The following is a 22,396-nucleotide window of genomic DNA, read 5'->3' on the forward strand; positions in this document are numbered from 1 at the left end:
CTACGATTTTTACCCTCCACGCTGCCCTCCAATACTAAATTGGTGATCCCTTGATGCCTCAGAACATGTCCTACCAACCGATCCCTTCTTCTGGCCAAGTTGTGCCACAAACTTCTCTTCTCCCCAATCCTATTCAATGCTTCATCATTAGTTATGTGATCTACCCATCTAATCTTCAGCATTCTTCTGTAGCACCACATTTCGAAAGCTTCTATTCTCTTCTTGTCCAAACTATTTATCGTCCATGTTTCACTTCCATACATGGCTACACTCCATACAAATACTTTCAGAAATGTCTTCCTGACACTTAAATCTATACTCGATGTTAACAAATTTCTCTTCTTCAGAAACGCTTTCCTTGCCATTGCCAGTCTACATTTAATATCCTCTCTACTTCGACCATCATCAGTTATTTTGCTCCCCAAATAGCAAAACTCCTTTACTATTTTAAGTGTCTCATTTCCTAATCTAATTCGCTCAGCATCATCTGACTTAATTCGACTACATTCCATTATCCTCGTTTTGCTTTTGTTGATGTTCATCTTATATCCTCCTTTCAAGACACTATCCATTCCGTTCAACTGCTCTTCCAAGTCCTTCACTGTCTCTGACAGAATTACAATGTCATCGGCGAACCTCAAAATGTTTATTTCTCCATGAACTTTTCTTTTGTTTCCTTCACCGCTCGCTCAATATACAGATTGAATAACATCGGGGAGAGGCTACAACCCTGTCTTACTCCCTTCCCAACCACTGCTTCCCTTTCATGTCCCTCGACTCTTATAACTGCCATCTGGTTTATGTACAAATTGTAAATAGCCTTTCGCTCCCTGTATTTTACCCCTGACACCTTCAGAATTTGAAAGAGTATTCCAGTCAACATTGTCAAAAGCTTTCTCTAAGTCTACAAATGCTAAAAACGAAGATTTGCCCTTCCTTAATGTAGCTTCTAAGATAAGTCGTAGGGTCAGTATTGCCTCACATGTTCCAACGTTTCTACGAAATCCAAACTGATCTTCCCCTAGGTCAGATTCTACTAGTTTTTCCATTCGTCTGTAAAGAATTCGCGTTAGTGTTTTGCAGCTGTGACTTATTAAACTGATAGTTCTGTAATTTTCACATCTGTCAACACCTGCTATCTTTGGGATTGGAATTATTATATTCTTCTTGAAGTCTGAGGGTATTTCACCTGTCTCATACATCTTGCTCACCAGATGGTAGAGTTTTGTCAGGACTGGCTCTCCCAAGGCCGTCAGTAGTTCCAATGGAATGTTGTCTACTCCGGGGACCTTGTTTCGACTCAGGTCTTTCAGTGCTCTGTAAAACTCTTCACGCAGTATTGTATCTCCCATTTCATCTTCATCTACATCCTCTTCCATTTCCATAATATTGTCCTCAAGTACATCGCCCTTGTGTAGACCCTCTATATACTCCTTCCACCTTTCAGCTTTCCCTTCTTTGCTTAGAACTGGGTTGCCATCTGAGTTCTTGATGTTCATACAAGTGGTTCTCTTATCTCCAAAGGTCTCTTTAATTTTCCTGTAGGCAGTATCTAAGTTACACCTAGTGAGATAAGCCTCTACATCCTTACATTTATCCTCTAGCCATCCCTGCTTAGCCATTTTGCACTTCCTGTCGATCTCATTTTTGAGACGTCTGTATTCCTTTTTGCCTGCTTCATTTACTGCATTTTTATATTTTCTCCTTTCATCAATTAAATTCAATATTTCTTCTGTTACCCAAGGCTTTCTACTAGCCCTCGTCTTTTTACCTACTTGATCCTCTGCTGCCTTCACTACTTCATCCCTCAAAGCTACCCATTCTTCTTCTACTGTATATCTTTCCCCCATTCCTGTCAGTTGCTCCCTTATGCTCTACCTGAAACTCTGTACACCCTCTGGTTCTTTCAGTTTATCCAGATCCCATCTCCTTAAACTCCCACCTTTTTGCAGTTTCTTCAGTTTTAATCTACAGTTCATAACCAATAGATTGTGGTCAGAGTCCACATCTGCCCCTGGAAATGTCTTACAATTTAAAACCTGGTTCCTAAATCTCTGTCTTATCATTATATAATCTATCTGAAACCTGTCAGTATCTCCAGGCTTCTTCCATGTATACAGCCTTTTTTTATGATTCTTGAACCAAGTGTTACCTATGATTAAGTTGTGCTCTGTGCAAAATTCTACCAGGCGGCTTCCTCTTTCATTTCTTTACCCCAGTCCATATTCATCTACTATGTTTCCTTCTCTCCATTTTCCTACTACCGAATTCCAGTCACCCATGACTATTAAATTTTCATCTCCCTTCACTATCTGAATAATTTCTTTTATTTGATCATACATTTCATCAATTTCTTCGTCATCTGCAGAGCTAGTTGGCATATAAACTTGTACTACTGTAGTTGGTGTGGGTTTCGTATCTATCTTGGCCACAATAATGCGTTCACTATGCTGTTTGTAGTAGTTTACCCGCATTCCTATTTTCCTATTCATTATTAAACCTACTCCTGCATTACCCCTATTTGATTTTGTGTTTAGAACCCTGTAGTCACCTGACCAGAAGTCTTGTTCCTCCTGCCACCAAACTTCACTAATTCCCACTATATCTAACTTTAACCTATCCATTTCCCTTTTTAAATTTTCTAACCTACCTGCCCAATTAAGGGATCTGACATTCCATGCTCCGATCCGTAGAACACCAGTTTGCTTTCTCCTGATAACAACGTCTTCCTGAGTAGTCACCGCCCGAAGATCCGAATGGGGGACTATTTTACCTCCGGAATATTTTACCCAAGAGGACGCCATCATCATTTAATCATACAGTAAAGCTGCATCCCCTCGGGAAAAATTACAGCTGTAGTTTCCCCTTGCTTTCAGCCGTTCACAGTACCAGCACAGCAAGGCCGTTTTGGTTAATGTTATAAGGCCAGATCAGTCAATCATCCACTACTGAAAAGGCTGCTGCCCCTTTTCAGGAACCACACGTTTGTCTGGCCTCTCAACAGATACCCCTCCGTTGTGGTTGCACCTACGATACGGCTATCTGTATCGCTGAGGCACGCAAGCCTCCCCACCAATGGCAAGGTCCATGGTTCATGGGAGGAATGTAAGGATGTAGAGGCATATATCATGAGGGGCGAGGTAGATAGTACCAACAGGAAAATTAGAGAGATCTTTGGAGAAACAAGAACCACTTGTATGGATATGAAGAGCTCAGATGGAAAACCAGTCCTACGCAAAGAAAGGAAAGCAGAAAGGTGGAAGGAGTGTATAGGAGGTCTATAAAAAGGTGATTTCCTTGAGGGAAATATTACAGAAATGGAAGAGGACATAGGTGAAGATGAAGATGAAATGGGAGATATGATACTGCACGAAGAATTTGACAAAGCACTGAAAGACCTAAATCGAAACAAGGCCCCGGGAGCAGACAACATTCCATTAGAACTACTGATAGCCTTGGGAGAGCCAGCCATGACAAAACTGTACCATCTGGTCAGCAAGACATGAGACATGTGAAATACCATCACACTAAAAGGAGAATAAACTAATTCCAATCCCAACTATCAGTTTAATACTACCTAGAATTCTTTACAGACGAATGTGAAAACTAGTAGAAGCCTGCCTCAGGGAAGATCAGTTTGGATTCTGTAAAAATGTTGGGACAAATGAGGCAGTACTGACCCTATGACTTACCTTAGAAAATAGATTACGGAAAGGTAAACCCATGTTTCTAGCACTTGCAGACTTAGAAAAATCTTTTGACAATGTTGACTAGAATACTCTCTTTCAAATTTTGCAGGAGTCAGGGGTAAAACAAAGGGACTGAAAATCTATTTACAATTTGTACAGAAACCAGATGGTAGTTATAAGAGTCAAGGGGCATGAAAAGGATTATGTTCAGAGCAAGCAATAAAGGAAGCAAAAGAAAAATTTGGAGCAGGAATTAAAATCCATGGAGAAGAAATAAAACCTTTGAGGTTTACCAATGACATTATAATGCTGTCAGAAACCACTAAGGATCTGGAAGGGCAGTTGAATGGAATGGACAGTGTCTTAAAAGAAGGGTATACGATTAACATCAATAAAAGCAAAAGAGAACAATGGAATGTAGTCAAATTAAATCAGGTGATGCTGAGGGAATTAGATTAGAAAATGGGACACTTAAAGTAGTAGAGTTTTGCTACTTGGGGAGCAAAATAACTAAGGACCATCTAAGTCGAGCATATATAAAATGTAGACTGGCGTATCTGAAGGAGAAATTTTTTAACATCAAGTATAGATTCAAGTGTCACAAAGTTTTTTCGGAAATTATTAGTATTAAGTGTAGCCATGCATGGAAGTGAAACATGGACAATAAACAGCTTAAACAAGAGAATAGAAGCTTTTGAAATGTGGTGCTACAGAAAACTGCTGAAGATTAATTATATGGGTAGATCACGTACCTAATGAGGAGGTACTGAATAGAATTCAGGAGAAGAGGAATTTGTGGCACAACTTGACTAAAAGAAGGGATTGGTTGGTAGGAAACATTTTGAGGTATCAACAGATCACCAATTTAGTATTGGAGGGAAGCATGGAGGGTAAACATCATACAGGGAGACCAAGAGATGAATACACTAAGCAGATTCAGAAGGATGTAGGTTGCAGTAGTTACTCAGAGATAAAGAAGATGGCACAGCATAGAGTAGCATGGAGAGTTGCATCAAACCAGTTTCTGGACCGAAGACCACAATAACAACAACAACATTCCTTTAAAACACACTTTTGCTGTACTATGGACAAAATTATGAAGATGAAAATTTAAGCAAAACAAAATGGACAACAAATAAAACTAAATTCTAACAACATTAGGAATAGACATAATGGATACAATAAAATGGATAAGAATACAAAATGACAAAACAGAATAAAATAAATAAAAGTTAATACACTAAACTGTAAGTAAAATCACATGCTCAAAGATTCCAAATTAAAGAAATAATAAGTGGAAGATAAAATAAGAGTAAATGAAATAGTTACTACAATCATTAAAATATCATAACAAAGAATTTGAAATCTCTTAAAAAACCAATTAATTGAATAAAAATGATGGTCGTAATCATCCTGACACAGATCTGAAAATAAAAAAATTAAAGTGTCCTAAAAGATTCAAACCGACAATCATCCATACATCAGGGACATTCTTTACCCATTACACCAGAATGCTGCTATGTGTCCCGTAACCAAATTTAGGCTCTAGAATATCGCACAAAAATTCCAGATTTTTTTTTTTTTCCGGCAATTACTCACAAACAGGACCCACCAGCGTGAATGGCTGAAGGGTGTGATACCTGGGACCTTAACCTACACCACATTAAAACTTTGGCCACCCACTGGGGACCTCTTCTTGTTAAGACTTTGAATATGATGAGTCTGAAAAGGCCTACGTAGAGAAATAATGGTCACAGGACATGGAAGAAGTCAAGAATGAACTGAAGTAAGAGAATGTGTTGCTGGTAAGTGGATAAAGGATGGAAAAGACCCAGCATGGTTTAATAAGGAAATTTAGCAGATCTGAGAAAGTAGAGGCTGTTGCACCCTCTGTTCAAAAGGGAACGCATACATGAAGACAAGCAAAGGTTACTACAGATTCGTGCATCTGTGAAAAGATCTATGTGTAAAGCATAATACAACTACCACCATCACACCTTAACAAAAAATCTGGCAGAGAACCCAAGAAAATTCTGATTGCATGTAAAATTACTGAATGGGTCTAAAGCTTCCATTCAGTATCTTTTTAACCAGTCTGGTGTGGCACTCTAAGACAGCCAAATGAAAGCTGAAGTTTTAAATTTCACATTCATGAAATTGTTCACAAAGGAGAATTGTACAAACATGCCTTCATTTGACCATCGGACAGATTCCTGTATGGACAACATAGTAATAAGCATATGTGGTGTACAGAAACAACTGAAGGATTTGAAAGCAAATGTATCACCATGTTTAGATGGTATCTCCGTTAGATTTCACAAAGAGTACACTACGGCATTGGTCCCTCACCTACCTTGTATTATCATGAATCTCCCACCCTAGCGATTGGAAAAAAGCGCAGGTGACTCCAGTGTATAAGAAAAGTAAAAGAACAGAAAATAACAGACCAATATTCCTAACTTCTGTTTGCTGTAGAATCCTTGAACATATTGTCAGTTCAAATACATTAAACTTTCTTGAGACTGAGACCCTTATATGCATGAATGAGCATAATTTTAGAAACGATCACTTGTGCAGAGCTCAGTTTGCCCTTTCTCACATAACATACTGAGAACTATAAATGAAGGGCAACTGGCAGATTATATATTTCTAGATTTCCAGAAAGCAGTTGACACGGGGCACCATTGCAGGCTATTAGCGAAGGTACGAGCATATGCAATACGTTCACAGACATGCGAGTGGTTCAAACACTTCTAAATAATAAAACCCGATATGTTGTCCTCAACGACAAGTGTTCATCAGAGACAAGGATGTTGTCAGGAATGTGACAGGACCGATGTTGTTCTCTATATACATAAATAACAGGATGGGCTAATTATGCTGTGGTGTACAGTAAGGTGTCAAAGCTGAGTGACTGTAGGAAGATACAAGACAACTTAGACAAAATTTCCAGTTGGTGTGATGAATGGCAGCTAGCCTTAAATGAGGAAAAATGAAAGTTAATGCAGATGAGTAGCAATATCAAACCTTTAATGTTTGGATACAGTAATACTAGTGTCTGCTTGACACAGTCAACTCATTCAAATATCTGGACATAATGCTGCAAAGCGATATGACATGGAACGAGCATGTGAGAATTGTGATAGGGAAGGGGAATGATAGCCTCTGGTTTATTGGGAGAATTTTAGGAAAGAGTGATTCACTTGTAAAGGAGACCGCATATAGGACACTGGTGTGATCTATTCTTGAGTACTGAGTGTTTGGGATCCGTAGCAGGTTGAATACAAAGAAGACATCACAGCAGTTCAGAGACAGGCTGCTAGATTTGTTACCTGTATGTTCAAACAACATGTAAGTGTTATGGATATGCTTTGGGAGCTCAAATAGGAATCCCTGAACGGAAGGTGACATTCTATTCAAGAAACACTATTGAGAAAATTTAGAGAACAGTACCTGATGCTGACTGTTGAACAATTCTACTATTGCCAACATACAGTGCGCATGAGGACCACGAAGATAAGATACGAAAAATTAGGGCCCACATAGAGGCAAGAGGCATATAGACAGTCATTTTTCCCTCGTTCTATTTGAGGGTGGAACAGGAAAGCAAATGACAAGCAGTGGTACAGGTTACCCTCCACCACCCACCGTGCAGTGGCTTGTGGAGTATCTTTGTATATGTAGATGTAGCTGACAAGATAAAAAAGTTACTAGAATTAAAAATATTTTTAGACATGTCAGTGGGAGAGATGGATGAACACAGGTTTGAGCTATCATCCTCTGAAAGTCAGTCCAGTGTGCTACTACTGTGCCACCTCGGTCCGTAGGAGCAAGCAAAAATGATCTTATAATGTCTAGACAAAAGAATGCAACAAGAAGGCCCTGATGGTAATAGGGATAATGGGGGAACAAACAACTAAAATCACGAATGGAGAGATAAAGGGACAGTGCCAAAGTGTTGAATGTTGGATGGCAAGATGGCAGAGGCAGCTGCACATGGGGAAATTTCCTTGGTCAGGGCAACAGCAGAAATGGTCACAATAACAGCATCTGAGAATGTTTTCGCCCACTCGAATTGGAAACAAGGCAACTGATGGTGAAGCAACATATGAAGACAGCCACAAGAACTGGAAATGGCAAGGCAGAAACTTTAGAAATGAGAAGACGAAACATTTCACACTGAAAGGAAAGAAAGAAATGCACAGACCCTGACATGAAAACAATACAGAAGGAAACAGGAAACAGGTAAATATAGATCAGTTTTGGCTTGGCCCTGACCTAGAACTAGTACTCACGGGAAAACTGTGTCATTAAGAATGATAAAGACGATAAGACATAATGCAGAAGTGAAATATGAGCAGAAGAATAAAGTTCAAGAATTAGTCAATTATATGCATAACGATGCAAAGCTGTTAGCGAATAGTATTGAAATAAGTGACAGTACAGTGATTTATGTAAATTGTAATGCTATGGATGGTTCTACAGTCTAGTCAGTTAAAGAAAATGTTACGGGTATGAAGGAATTATGACCAACTCAGAGGAGGAAGGAGAAAATAAAAAGATGACGATCCAGAAGTATCAAAAGATATGGTTTCAGAAGTATCAAACACTTCTAATGCTGAGCCACTGAGTGACTTTGCAATTTTATCTGAAGCAGAGGCGATGTGCATGCAGTAAATGGATGGGTACAACAACAAAAAAGCAGATATGTCAATGCTGCCTCAACAGCAGCATTTGCTGAGCCAAAAGCTGTAATTATAAAAGAAACACAAGATACAAATGAGAACAAGGCAAATTCATGCAAATTAGATGTATATAAGCAGAACATTGCACCTCCAGAATCAGATCTGGCTGATGTTCCTAAGTTAAAGAGTAGGTGTAATGTTTTAAATGAAAACATGCTCAGTGCCAAAATTGTTTTTACTAATAACAATTACTTGTTTTGTATTTGTACGTCATCATCAGGTTATCTGGAGGCAATGGTACAAAAATTAATATAACAGCCATAAATAGAATAAGGCAGGACTCTAAGCTGTGCTGTCATGCATACAAGGGTCATCAATATATGCATGAACTCGTGTAAAAATGTAATGAGATATTATCCATCCATCAACTGCTGCTGAAGTGCATTAAATAAGAATAAAAAGTGTGTGGATACAACATCCGCTCATCAAATGTCTTATCAAATACATGAAGGACCTAAACAGGGAGTAAAAGTAGAAAAGTAAAATTCATCAAGATTAATGGTGGGTGGTGGTAGAAATGGAAATTTAAAATAGATAAAAAACTAGACCAGTTAAGCACCTTATGATTATTAAAGCAGGCTGAGTATGGTGTACACATCTGGTCAGTGAACTTATATTAAGCCAGTCATCTGTAGAGCAACAGTTAGCAAACCTAAAACATATTGCAGTTACCCATAACAACAACCCAGCAACAGCTGATGCTTTGTACAAACAAAAGTCATCATCAAATGAATCTAAAATCTCACTAGGCTTGTCAGCCTCCAATACAAAATTTATGAAGATCCAATACAAAATTTATGAAGATCCAATTTGTAGGAAACTTGGCATATAGCCTAGCTAAGCTATTTAAGAAGCAGGGCACACGCATATAGCCTAGCTAAGCTATTTAAGAAGCAGGGCACACAAGCTATTTTTTTCATCAATTAACAAAGTTCAAAACAGTTATAACCTTAACAAACAACCACGCAAAGACAAATACGCAGGCTCTGGTGTATATAGAATTGAGTGAAATGACTGCAATGCATTATACACAGGGTGAACCAGAAAAATGTTTACAAATACATTTAATGAGCACCTACTGAAAGAGAGAGCGCAAGTTAAGCATCACTCAGCCTCTACTGAACACCTGAATTCAAGTGGCTATCAGCCTCCAACATGAGTGTGCTGCATACCACCCACAAAAGGAAGAAGATGATTTTCTTGGAAGAGATGGAGATCACAGGACATTCATGTGGCAGTAAAGAAAGGTTATATAACAATCAATTGTTTAGTAAAAACCACTCTTAACGATGTACTCATGCCACCTACTACGTCTCTCACATAATATTGCTTGCTTCCAGATCTGGTCAGGAGAATCTTAACCATTCTTTCTTCTATGATAATGCGAGTTTTGTCTTAGGATTTATTCTTTTATCTCCATGATTTACATAAAAATCAAAACTTTTTACAATAGATTTACAATAATATTATGGAAAGGACAGATTTGTTCTCAACAAACAGAGGAGATGTTATTTAGCAGACAGGCAAAAAAACTGCTATTAATGTGAGCTTTTGGTCAAAAGGCCTTCTCATATATAGAAAAAACACACACACATTCATGCAAGCAAAACTAACACGCACATTACCACTGCCTCTATTGTGCTTTTTCTTGCATGAATAAGTACATGTGCCTGCATGTGGACATTGTAATTAACAAGGTGACCCTCCGTACTGTAAATCACAGATTTTGATGCAGTTCAAATATGTTGTAGAGGCACTTAACCCGAGTACCTGGCTATTCGGTTTTTTAGAGATGGGCCTTGGTTTTTGAGAAAAATCGATATTGAAGTTCATTGCATGCTTTGTATACCTGGTAACATTATATATATCCTGAGCAAGTCAGCGTAGTGCAGCGGTACAGGTTGACGGCTACAGCACTGGGGGTACCGTGTTCGAACCCTGGTCTTGTACTCTTTTTTTCCGAAATTGATTGAATTTTTCAGTCTTATTTCAAAGAATATCAACAAACAGTATAATGTGTGTGAAATTATAAAGATACATTCAGTTATTAATTTTGTGTTGCTTACAATATTACAAAATCTTATTTTTCATCGTTCACATTGCTTGATGTGCCAGAACAATATTGTGGGTGATACTTATCATAGAAACAACCGAAGCACAAATTTTCGAGGCACAACGCACATTTTATAAAAGCAACCATCTTGCAGCACACGGTTTCTTCATGAGCGATACAGGGAAACACAATTCTTTTGCATTCAAAAAGATTTCTCTTTCATCTGCTAATTTCGATGCGACCATGCTTATCTAGTCATACTTTCAAAATTAGGTGCGCTGAATTGATGTAGGATTAACGAATGTAATTTTATCAAATCTTCCCTAGAAGCGATCTCTCTATTGTCTTTCATCAAGTTTGGAGCATTCTGAATAATTTCGTGAAGATTTTCACCTGTCGGTAAAAATAAACATAGCAGGGCTGGCAATAAGGAGTGCACTTTGGTGGACTACTTTTAGGGTGCATGTCCTCGCTGTCCTTTCATCAGTGAATAGGTGATCGTATAAAGTTGAATCGGTTTGCTCTCCCCACGAATCAATTACGTACAAAAAAAAATTCTGTCCCACGTAGGGAAGAATTACAGAACGCAAAAATTCTTCATACTTCAGTTTCATGACCTTCCCAGATTTCATGCAGGAGATGGCAACATTTCTGTATTTTCCAGTTAATTCGTCTATGCGTTTTTGAACATTAGGACCAAATTTTCCGGACGGTTCTTGCATACATAAAAAAAACATATGGTGTCACCTTTTCTGGGGCTGTTATGGTATACTGGGCTGTATAAGAATGAGTAGTCTTGTTTAAATCTTTTTTTCGGACGAGAACGGCTTTAGTTCCTTTTTCCGAAAGTGTTCTATTACACGTTGCCTGATACTGGCAGCCAGTTTGATCAGTGTTGATTGCAAAGTCAAGGTCGAAATTCCCCATAAGTTCTCATTTGTATGCTGCTGAAACTTCATCTATCGGCGCAAATTCTTTAAGCTGACAAACTTTGTAATTTTTCTTTGCCGAATCTTTCTTTCTTTCTTTTTTTGAGTTGCTCAACCCAAGCATGGACAGGGCCCCATGAAATTGAGGCTTTCTGATAAAAAGGGAATAGCAGCGTTCATCGCCCACTGCTGTAAAGTCTCATTATCACCAGATTTCAGAAAAAAAAATATTATTTTCACAAGCCATTCTCTTTTTTATGATATACTCAACATATATTTCATGTCAATATGATTTACCTGTTCCAAATTCTGCCTCGCTCCAATGAACCTTTCTGAAGTCTCACAATCAACGGTTCTCCATTTATCGAGATGAGTTCCACTTAGTTTTACATCCTTTTTCCCTCGATATAGTATCAATTTATGTTTCAATCGAGAAACTCTGTGAGAGTGCAGACTTTTCAAGCTCCATTTAGGATGAGCTGCTGCAAGAGCGACTGCTTTTTCCTTGTAGGACAGATGCAAATAATCTATTGGTTCTGGCGAGAACTCTTTGGGAGCATAATCACCATCTTCCACAATCCCCATACATGCAAAGTGAAGGGTTTTATTTATTTATTTATTTCATCCAAAAGAGAAAACATTCATAAAAAAGTACAACTTACTGCATCATATTCTCCCAATTCATCTTCTTTGTTGAAATCTATCAATTCATCATCAATAATGATCTGTCTTTCAGCCAAGACATCCTGTATTGTGATACATATCTAATCGCCAATTGCAATGGAATTGGTGGAGATCACACTAGGTGTTGTATTCATTACAAGATTCAAATCTCAGAGTAGATTTTCAGAATATTTAATGGCATTTGTCATTTCGCCTTTTGATTCTTCGCTCAACTCCTCTACTTGTGGATCTTCTTCTGGCTGCACTACTGCAGAAGCACTTGGTTCTTCCATTTCACAGAATTTTTCTAACACACCGCACTGTGAGCAACCGACGCTGTAGTTATGTGCGAACGTAAAGGAATGCAACTTGCATCCTCATTAGCTGCAACTAGGAGCTGGGATTCCCGTTACAGCTAACGGTATTCACAGGAGAGGGGGTGATAATGGGCGGAGATTGATTTCAGGTAATACAAGAAGTGACTGTTATATGAGCATTTAGAACTCCAAATGCGAACCACAAATGGAATGAATATTTGAAAAAATTAATAACTGAATATATCTTTATAATTTAGCACACCTTACACTGTTTGTTGACATTCTTTCAAATAAAAAATTGAAAAATTCGGTCGATTTTGATAAAAAACAAAAAAGTACACGAGCGGGATTCGATCACGGTATCTTCAGTGTGGTGGCCGTGAACCATTACTGCTGCACTACTATGACTTGCTCGGAATATATGTAGTGTTACAGGTATACACAGCGCGCAATGAACTTCAAAATCAATTTTCTCAAAAACCACAGCCCGTCGCTAAAAAACTGGATAGCCAGGTACTCGGTATGTGCCTCTACAACATATTTGAAGCGCATCAAAATCTGTGATTTACAGTATGGAGGATCCTCTTATAAGATAAAAGTGGTTAATAGCATACTGCGAAGAGCATTTAGTTGAATTGGAATGTTGAATCATCTGTGGCATCTTCAGAATGAATGATTTTAGGAATTTGTTAGTTTAATCAAAATGAATGAGCGAGAAATAGTTAGTTGTTTTTTTTTCCATTGTTTGAAAATGAATAAATTAAGTTAAAGGATGTCATTTTTTTTATTGCAGAGGAACCTTACCATCTTTTATGATTAATTTTGTAGAAAATAATTACAGTTACACCAGGTTCAGATAGGCAGTAGTTTAGTGTTTTGTGCAACAGTGGCTAACATAAGTCTTTCACCCTATAGTCTAATAGTCAACTATTAGGATCACGGTTAGATCTCTTAAAAATTATGGGGATGAGAGCTTACTATGTAATAAAAACTTTTACATCTGTATTGCTGAATTCAATAAAGTGCAGGTATTGAGGAAACGTTCTCATCCCATGAAACCCTTGTGGTTGTTACGTATATAAATATTGAAATCCAGATGGAGATCTGAATCTAATTCTGCAAATACAAGTTCAAAGTTTCCAGTTTGGAAGGTAGGAGACGAGATACTGGCATAAGTAAAGCTGTGAGTACCAGGCATTAGTCGTGCTTCGGTAGCTCAGTTGATAGAGCACTTGCCTGCGAAAGGCAAAGGTCCCGAGTTCGAGTCTCGATCGGGCACACAGTTTTAATCTGCCAGGAAGTTTCAAGTTCAAAGTTGTTATCAGTGGGCCAACTTGCTAAGATATAGAGAAGTAGTATGATCAAAATACAGGTATGTGAATGAAATTTATGCGGGGATTAAATAAATAATAATAGAAATAGGGTAGTGAAATGAAGGATTTGGGAAAAACAACAACAAGAACCAGAAAATCAGGTGACATATTTTAATTTCTAAAAAACCGTAATGTGAAGGGAAAACAAACAAGTTATTCTGATAATAAAAATCTCATGTAATAAAATAAGAGAATGAACAAAGAGTAAGTTAGATGAGAGTGGAGGAGCATATTCAAAGAAGAGGAGACAGAAATAGTTAATCACACAGTGATAAGAAACTGGGAACTGTGCAAGCTGTTACTGTTACTGGTTGCTGTTACTGTTGTCTGAATCAACTTACTTACAATTTACTTACCGGATCATACCTCCACAACTGGTTCCCCTGTAAACCATGGCAACCGTAGAGGGTTACAGGGGCCTTACTCTCAGTACTAGATACATCCCAACACACAGTCCGTCCAGTGGGGCGAATATCCTTGTGCCACGTCAATGTGAAGTTCTGGAAAATGTAAGTTACTCTCAACTTTCTCCATCTTATCTGGTATGGCACATATTTCAAATATGAATATTTCACAGAGAAACTACAGATTACTATAAGGATTACAATTGCTCGCTTGAATGCACTTGTGTCTGTAGATTTTCCTTAGCTTTTTCTGCTGAAGGTCCAGCGAGTGGAGAGAGGTGGTTCCAACAACCATCAAAGAAGAGTCATGGGGAGGGGACCATCACAGGAATGATCGCAAGGAGCAATGGAGAATGAAGGAGTAAAGTTCTGCCTTGTTCATATAGCGTTGCCAATAACAAAAATGATGATTATCTCTATTAAACTGCTTTCAAACAATTGTTCATTATAAATATTTTCTTTGCTAATGCCACTGACATAATATTTTACAATACAATCATTACACATGTTGGGAAGTTTTATGAGTAGATAATTAAAATTACTATAAGAGAATGTAAGTTCAAAATGTGTTACACTTATGAAAACTTTTTGATACTGAATTTTGAGAGTTTGTATATCTATGTAATCTCATGTATGATGTATCCTTAAGTTTCTTTCATACATGATAGACTGAAGAGAGAGACACTACGTGAACCAGATACAAGCCAAATGAACAATTATTTTACAAGATGTGTGATGATTGTGTAGTAGAACTGAATCTCAAAGCTAATGTGGACTGTTGCTTCTGTAGCAACTTCTCACTTGAACTAATGATATAAATGAAAGAAAAGTAAACTACCACTGCTGGTTGTGAAGAACACATGAACAAGTACATTGTGCTGCCATTGTGAGGCTAACTGTGATTTAAAAGTTGCTTCACAGTCATGATCAACACTTTCTTTATAAATGACACATTTATTTTCAACTTAATTTAATGATGGAGCACAGGAATTTAGTCTTTAAAGTCACTGTTAAAATTACCTGAACAAAAGTTTTTGTTACTGAAATGTGATGAGCAACCATATTCCAAATTCAAGACACTTACATCTTGACGTCATATTGGATTCGTATAGGAGTAAATGATATACTTTTCAATTGAGCTATGCAATACCTGACATTACCAGAGTATTTGATACACTGTATTGTTATTATGTTGACCTACATTTGTGATTACTATTCTTACTGTCACACATATTAACTGCTGCTACATGGCACTAAAATAATTTAATGACACAAAAATGGCAACCATCTCATTTCACATGCAAGTTTGAAATGAGAATGATTAAAACTTCCTGTATACATATTTCAGTCCAGTCAATTTTCAACTTCACATCCAGGAAGACAGAAATTTGTTAATTTAATATAATCTTTTAATAAAATGTTCAAATTTGTACTACAGAAATTTCCAGAAAACTCTGTTAAACAAGATGGCTGATCATTCAAAATGTAAACTATGCCTTGCTTATTACATGTATCTTTTGTGTTTCTACAGTGTAAATGTGGATGCTCTACATCTTTATTCCATGTAATAGATTGCACAAGATTTCATGTTTCAGTTTTTGCCTTGTTAATGTGTTTGCCATAAATATGTCTGTCCAAATCAGATACTGCCTGTAAATTACTCTGCTAACAGGTTATGGGTTATGACACTTTGGCACAATATTCTAAAAAGTGTGAGATCACATACTAGCAAAAATTGGAAGCAGTGCATAACAGTTAGGTGTGACATACTGGTTTCTCTAAATACTAATTCCCTGCCTCCAATTGAGAAACTAATGGGCAGAGAAAACTGTATTATATGGCAGTTTGATATGTGAATGTATATAGAACACTAACAGTTGCAGAACTGCATCAGTGGCAAAATAACAGATCTAACTAAAGTGTGCAGACCAAGAGCCAAAATTATACACTCCATCCATCAATTGAAATATGTTCATTTGCAAGATACCTCTACAGCTAAAGAACCATGGGGCAAGTTAAAGCAATCTACAAAGATTCTGACCTCTTCCAATGAACAGGGTTGCTAAAGACACTGGTAACAATGAGACATGAAAAATGTTTGTTAACAGAAGATAAGGACCACATTACAAGAATCAAATGGCTTAGGCTTTGAAGCTGAAGAAGAATGGATTCAGTGTATTTTACTTGCAAGGTTACAAGATAAATATAAATCTGTGATTGAGTTTAGAAGATTCAAACTTGCCAATTATGGCAGACTCCATAAAAAATAAATTACTGAACGAAATAAATGCTGACACATGTAACGAACCATGCACTGCTAGTCTACAAGAAAAAGAAAGTTGATGCTACATTAAAAAAACATCCAACCTGCTGCCACTGAGGTAACACAACCTGGCAAAAAAAAAAAAAAAAAAAAAAAAAAAAGGCACAGCAAGAGCAAAACTGATGGAAAAACTTCAGCCAAGACAGCAAGCTACCAGACATTCTTCTCAAACTCAACGGCAGATACATGGACAGAAGTTTATACAGACTTAGGGGCATCAGTCCACATTTTCAAATATCCACCCAACAAAAATAATGTTCAAACACTGACATGCTTACAATTTGTAATAGCAAATACAGACAACTTACTTGCAAAAGGAATAGGATTTTCTTATATAGATGTTATCACATTCAATGAGCGTGGTAGAATTAAAGTGGACGATATTCTTTATATATCTTATGTAAGCACATATCTACTATATGTTAGTAAAATAGCAGAAAAAGATCATTCTATTTTACCTGACAGACCAGACTTTCCAAGACTTTCGTATTTACAACACATCCAACAATGGGGATGCAAATGGAATCTAGTGACTATAGCAACCATATGAACAAAATTTTGAAGCAAAATCTGAACTGTTATCAAATAGTGTAAACTTGGGGCACAAAACACTAGCACATCTACACTCTGAAGCTGTGCAGGCACTATGCAAAGGTCTGACTAGTGTCATTTCATATGAGGCAGCAGTGACTACTCCATGTTCAATTTGCATAGAGAGCAAACAAAGAAGACTTCCTTTTTCGCAATTTATCTCAACAGTTATGGAAATTCTCGAGTCAGTACATTTAGGTTTGTAAGGGAAGGTACGAAGTAGGTCACTTGTAGCAGCGAAATATTTCATTATTTCAACTGACTACTATTCTAGGACATTATTTATATTTACTCTATGGTATAAAAATCAAATGCCACTGCTGATCCCAAACTTTGAAAACCTGTCTGAAATGCAAATTGGAAAACGGATCTGCACTGTGTGCACATGTAATGGTAGAGTGTTCATGAAATAATCTGATGAACTTCTTCAGGCAATAAGGGATCCAATGTCAGACTATAGTGCCATATATGCTAAAATGAAACAGAATGGCTGAATCATACAATAGCAGAAAATGCAAGATGGCTGCTCTTCAAAGCAAATTTGCCGCTGCAGTCTACTTCATTAACAGATCTCCATTTAAAGCACTATAAAATAAGACTCCAGATAAGGTTGGGTAAACAAGAAGCCAGATCTTCGATACCTCAAAATATTTGGAAGCAAGGTCTATGTTCACATTCTGAGAGTCTACTGATGAAAATGAGAAAAAGGAGTATTGCTTGTGTCTTGATACAATACTATGAAGATTCGAAAGCATACAGAGTTTTTGAGCCTAGTCGCTAGAGAATAATAAAAATGAGAAACATTAATTTTGATGAGGGTGCTTCTAAACAATATACAGAACAAACCAAGTTGTAGGAACCAAGTTAATTAGTCATACCACACAGAGCAGAATAAATAAAAATGGCTGAACTGGAACAAATTGAACCTACATCTGACTATCAGTTCATTTAGTAACTCAATGAGTGCTAGCTGCAATGGGGAATCAAGTCCAGCAATACAAATGACAAGAATGAACAATTGTAGCGTCTTGAGCCAACACAAAAGTCATGAAGATTTCCAAAGCCAAATAAGATGCACAATTTCATAACATATCAGTCCAAACAGTCAACTGCCTCTGATCCCTGTCAGTAGCAGAAGTAATGATCAAACAATAGAAAATCCTGTATGGAATGATGACAACATGCTGAAAAGTATAGATTATATACACAGTTAGATAGATTAAAAAAAAAATCTACCTGACAATCAGCAGCAGCAGAACACATATATAAAAGGTATTACAGTTTGCTAGCTTTTGGAGCCAGTGGCTCCTTCTTCTGGTGGAAGGGTTGAAGGGATAGGAATGAAGGGTAACGGAAAAGAACTGGTGAGGTTGAGGAGAAGGGGTAGCGTTCAGAAAAGTTTTCCAGAACCCCACTTCAGAGGAGACTTACCAGATGGGATGGGTGTGTTGGTAAAACAAAAGACTGCAGAGCTGGATTATGAACAGGGAAACCGATGGGTGGATGAAGGGCAGGGGCTAGCAAAGGTTCAGGCCAGGAGGTTTATGAGAACATAGATTATATTGTAGGGAGAGTTCCTATCTGCCCAATTCAGAAAAGCTGGTGTTGGTAGGAAGGATTCAGATGGTGGAGGATGTAAAGCACTCACTGAAGTGAAGCATGTTGTGTTGGGCAGCACTTTCAGCAATTGGGTGATCCAAATGCCTCTTGGTCACCATTTGTCAGTGGCCATTCACGTGGATAGACAGCCTGCTGTTTGTTTATATGTTGAGTAGCAATATATCCTTTTCATAACATTGGGTAAAATATTACATTTGATCTCCAGGTGTGGATTACTCAGGAGGATGTCGTCACGAAGAGAAAGAACACTAGCATTCTGCAGGCCAGACAGCAGAATGTTGTATCCCTCAATTGGGCAGGTAGGTTAGTAAATTTAAAAAGGGAAATGAACAGATTGAAGTTATAGTGGGAATTTGTGAAGCTCAATGGAAAGAGGAACAAAACTTCTGGTCAATTTAATACAAGTTTATACATACAAAATCAAATAAGGATAATGCAGATAAGGTTTAATAATGAATAAGAAAATAGGAATGTGAATAAGCTACAATGAACAGCACAGTGAACACATAATTGTACCCAAGATTGACATTAAGCCAGCACGCATGATAGAGGTACAAGCTTATATGCCAACTAGCTCCAGAGATGAAGAGGCTGAAGAAATGTATGATGAGATAAAAGAAATTATTCAGATAGTTTTGCAAGGCAAAAATTTAATTGTTATGGAGGAATGGCTTCCATAGTAGGAAAAGGGACACAATGAAAAATAATAAGTATATATGGACTGGGGGAAAGGAATGGCAGATGAAGCTGCTTGGTAGAATTCTACACGGACCATAACTTAATCATTGCTAACACGTTGTTTACAAATCATGAAAGAAGGTTATACACAAGGAAGACACCTGGAGACACCAGAAGGCTTGAGATTGATTATGTAATGGTAAGACAGAGATTTCAGAACCAGATTTTAAATTTTAAGACATTTCCAAGGGCAGATGTAGACTTGACCACAATTTATTTGTTATGAACTGTTGATTGACACTGAAGAAATTTCAGAAAGGTAAGAAATTAAATGAGACCTGGATAAATTGAAAGAAAGAAAAGTTGCTGAGAATTTCAGTGGAAGTATTAGGCAACAATTGACTGAAATATGGGAAAATAATACCACAGAAGAATAACTGCTAGCTTTGAGAGGCAAAATAGTGAAGGCAGTAGAGGATCAAATACGTAAAAGGGCAAGGTCCAGTAGAAATCCTTGGATATCACAAGAAACTTTGAATTTAACTGATGAAAGAAGAAAATACAAAAATCAAGCAGGTAAAATGCAATACACACATCCCCAAAAAAAGTGACAGGACATGCAAAATTGCTATGTAGGAATGGTTGGAGACAAAAATAAGGGTTGAGAAGCATATTTTATTACGGTAAAGATAGATACCACCTGTAGTAAAATTAAAGAGACCTTTAGAGAAAAAATAAGTAGCTGTGTGAATATCAAGAGCTCGGATGCAAAATCAGTACTAAGCAAAGAAGGAAAAGCTGAGAAACTGAAGGAGTATATAAAGGATCTATACAATGGAAATGAACTAGAAAGGCAACATTACAGAAGGGAAAGAGAAAATAGATGAGTATGAGATGGAATATATGCTACTGCGACAAGAATTTGACAGAGCACTGAAAGAACTAGCTGGCAACAAGGCCCCTGAGTAAATGGTGTTCCATCAGAGTACCCTCAGATTTCAGGAATGTAATAATCCCAATTGCAAAGAAAGCAGATGCTGACATGTGAATATTACCGAACTATGAGTTTAATAAGCCATAGTTGCAAAATACTAACACCAATTCTTCAAAACAGAATGAAAAAACTGGTAGAAGTTGATCTTGAGGAAGCTCAATTTGGTTTCTGATCAAGTAATGCTGACTCTACGACTTATCTTACAAGATAGGTTAAGGAAAGCCATACCTATGTTTATAGGATGTGTACAGTTAGAATAACCTTTTGACAATGTCTGATGGAATACTCTCATTGAAGTTATGAAGGTAGCAGCGGTAAAATGTAGGGAGCAAAAGGCTATTTACAACTTATACAGAAACCAGCTGGTAGCTCTAAGAGTCAAGAGGCATGAAAGGGAAGCAGTGGTTGAGAAGGGAGGGAGACAGGGCTGTAGTCCATCCCTAATGTTATTCAATCTGTACACTGAACAAGCATTAAAGGAAACCAAAGAAAAATTTGGAATAGGAATTAAAGTTCAGGGAGAGGAAATAAAAACTTTGAGGTTTGCCAGTGTCATTGTAATTCTGTCAGAGACAGCATAGGACTTGGAAGAGCAGTTAAAAGGAATGGTCATAATCTTGAAAGGAGGATATAGGATCAAAATCAACAAAAGCAAAACAAGGATAATGGAATGTATGCAAATTAAATCGTGATGCTGAGGGAATTAGATTATAAAATGAGGTACTTTTATCTCGTCTACTGTTGCAAATCTTCAGCCTTTCAATGGGGTTGGGAACTTTGGAAACAAAAAATGTCTGCAGAGACCAGGTCTGGAGGGTACGGAGGATGAGGCAACAAAGTGATTTTGTGTTTTGCGCAACAGTCATGCACAAACAGCAATGAACGTGTGGGGGCATTGTCATGATGCAAGAGACATGAATTGTTTCACGACATTTCTGGCCATTTCCTTCTCACATTTTCTCGCACGGGTTGCAACACATTGAAAGTCAAAGAAAGCTATCAGTGTGGCTTTGACATTTGAACTGACCTAACAAGCACCTTTTGGTCTTGGAGAACCTTTCATGACCCATTGTGAATACAGAATCTTGGTCTCATTATCATGACCACAGACCCACATCTCGTCAACAGTTATGATTCTCTAAAGGAACATTTTGTTCTCACTTGTGTGATCCAGAAGCTTTTCACAGATTGTAAGGCAAAGGTCTTTTTGGTCTTGACTCATGATCCATTGGATGAACTTGGTGGGAACACTATGCATTCTACGATGCTGTGTCAGAATTTCATGACATGATCCAACTGAAACATTACATTCTTCTGCAAACTGCAGGTTAGACGGAAGCCAGGGAGAGGTGGAGGGAAAGACTGGGTGTGATGGTGGAGTGACAGCTGTGCTGCACTGCTGGAATGCCTTCGTTAGTCATTGTCCTCACCCATCCAACCCCTTCCCTGTTCCCATTCCAGAACTACACAACCGTCATTCCACCATCACACCCAGACATTTTACTTACTCCTTTTCTGCTATCCCCCCCACTTCCCGCACACACACACACACACACACACACACACACACACACACACACACACACACACACACACACACCTCTTCCCTGCTCTCTGTCTAACCTGCAGCACTTGACTGTCTGCCACTCCCACCATACTATCCGTCCCCCTACCCACCCCAGCCTCCTCCTCATCTCCACCCAGTCGCCACTCCCATCATGCACTGGCACTGCTGCTTGCAGTGTGGTTTGCATTGCCTGAGACTGCAGTTGTGTGTGTGACTTGCATTTGCAAGAGAGAGAGAGAGAGAGAGAGAGAGAGAGAGAGAGAGAGAGAGAGAGAGAGAGAGAGTGCATCATCTACTGTTGACGAAGGCCTCAGTGGCCAAAAGCTTTTTATGACAGTCTTTTTGCTGTACCTATCTGTGACTTAGCATCTAGCATCTCCAGTACATGGTGGGTAACTACTTTCCTTTTCATAATACTATTCATAACTACCTCTCTTTGAGGGTCTGATC

General features: G+C 38.0%; 1 protein-coding gene across 5 annotated transcripts in view; it reads right to left on the reverse strand.

Moving 5' to 3' along the window:
* The window catches only part of LOC126281268 (N-acetylgalactosaminyltransferase 6), a 217,584-nt gene that overhangs the window by 38,598 nt on the left and 156,590 nt on the right, over positions 1–22,396 (reverse strand). For all 5 annotated transcript variants that reach the window (XM_049980091.1, XM_049980088.1, XM_049980087.1 and 2 more), the window contains one exon: positions 14,126–14,269. In XM_049980091.1, the coding sequence (XP_049836048.1) occupies positions 14,126–14,269 (144 nt within the window). The remainder of the gene's footprint in view (positions 1–14,125; positions 14,270–22,396) is intronic.

Source organism: Schistocerca gregaria, chromosome 7 (assembly GCF_023897955.1).
Source record: "Schistocerca gregaria isolate iqSchGreg1 chromosome 7, iqSchGreg1.2, whole genome shotgun sequence".
Taxonomy (NCBI): domain Eukaryota; kingdom Metazoa; phylum Arthropoda; class Insecta; order Orthoptera; family Acrididae; genus Schistocerca; species Schistocerca gregaria.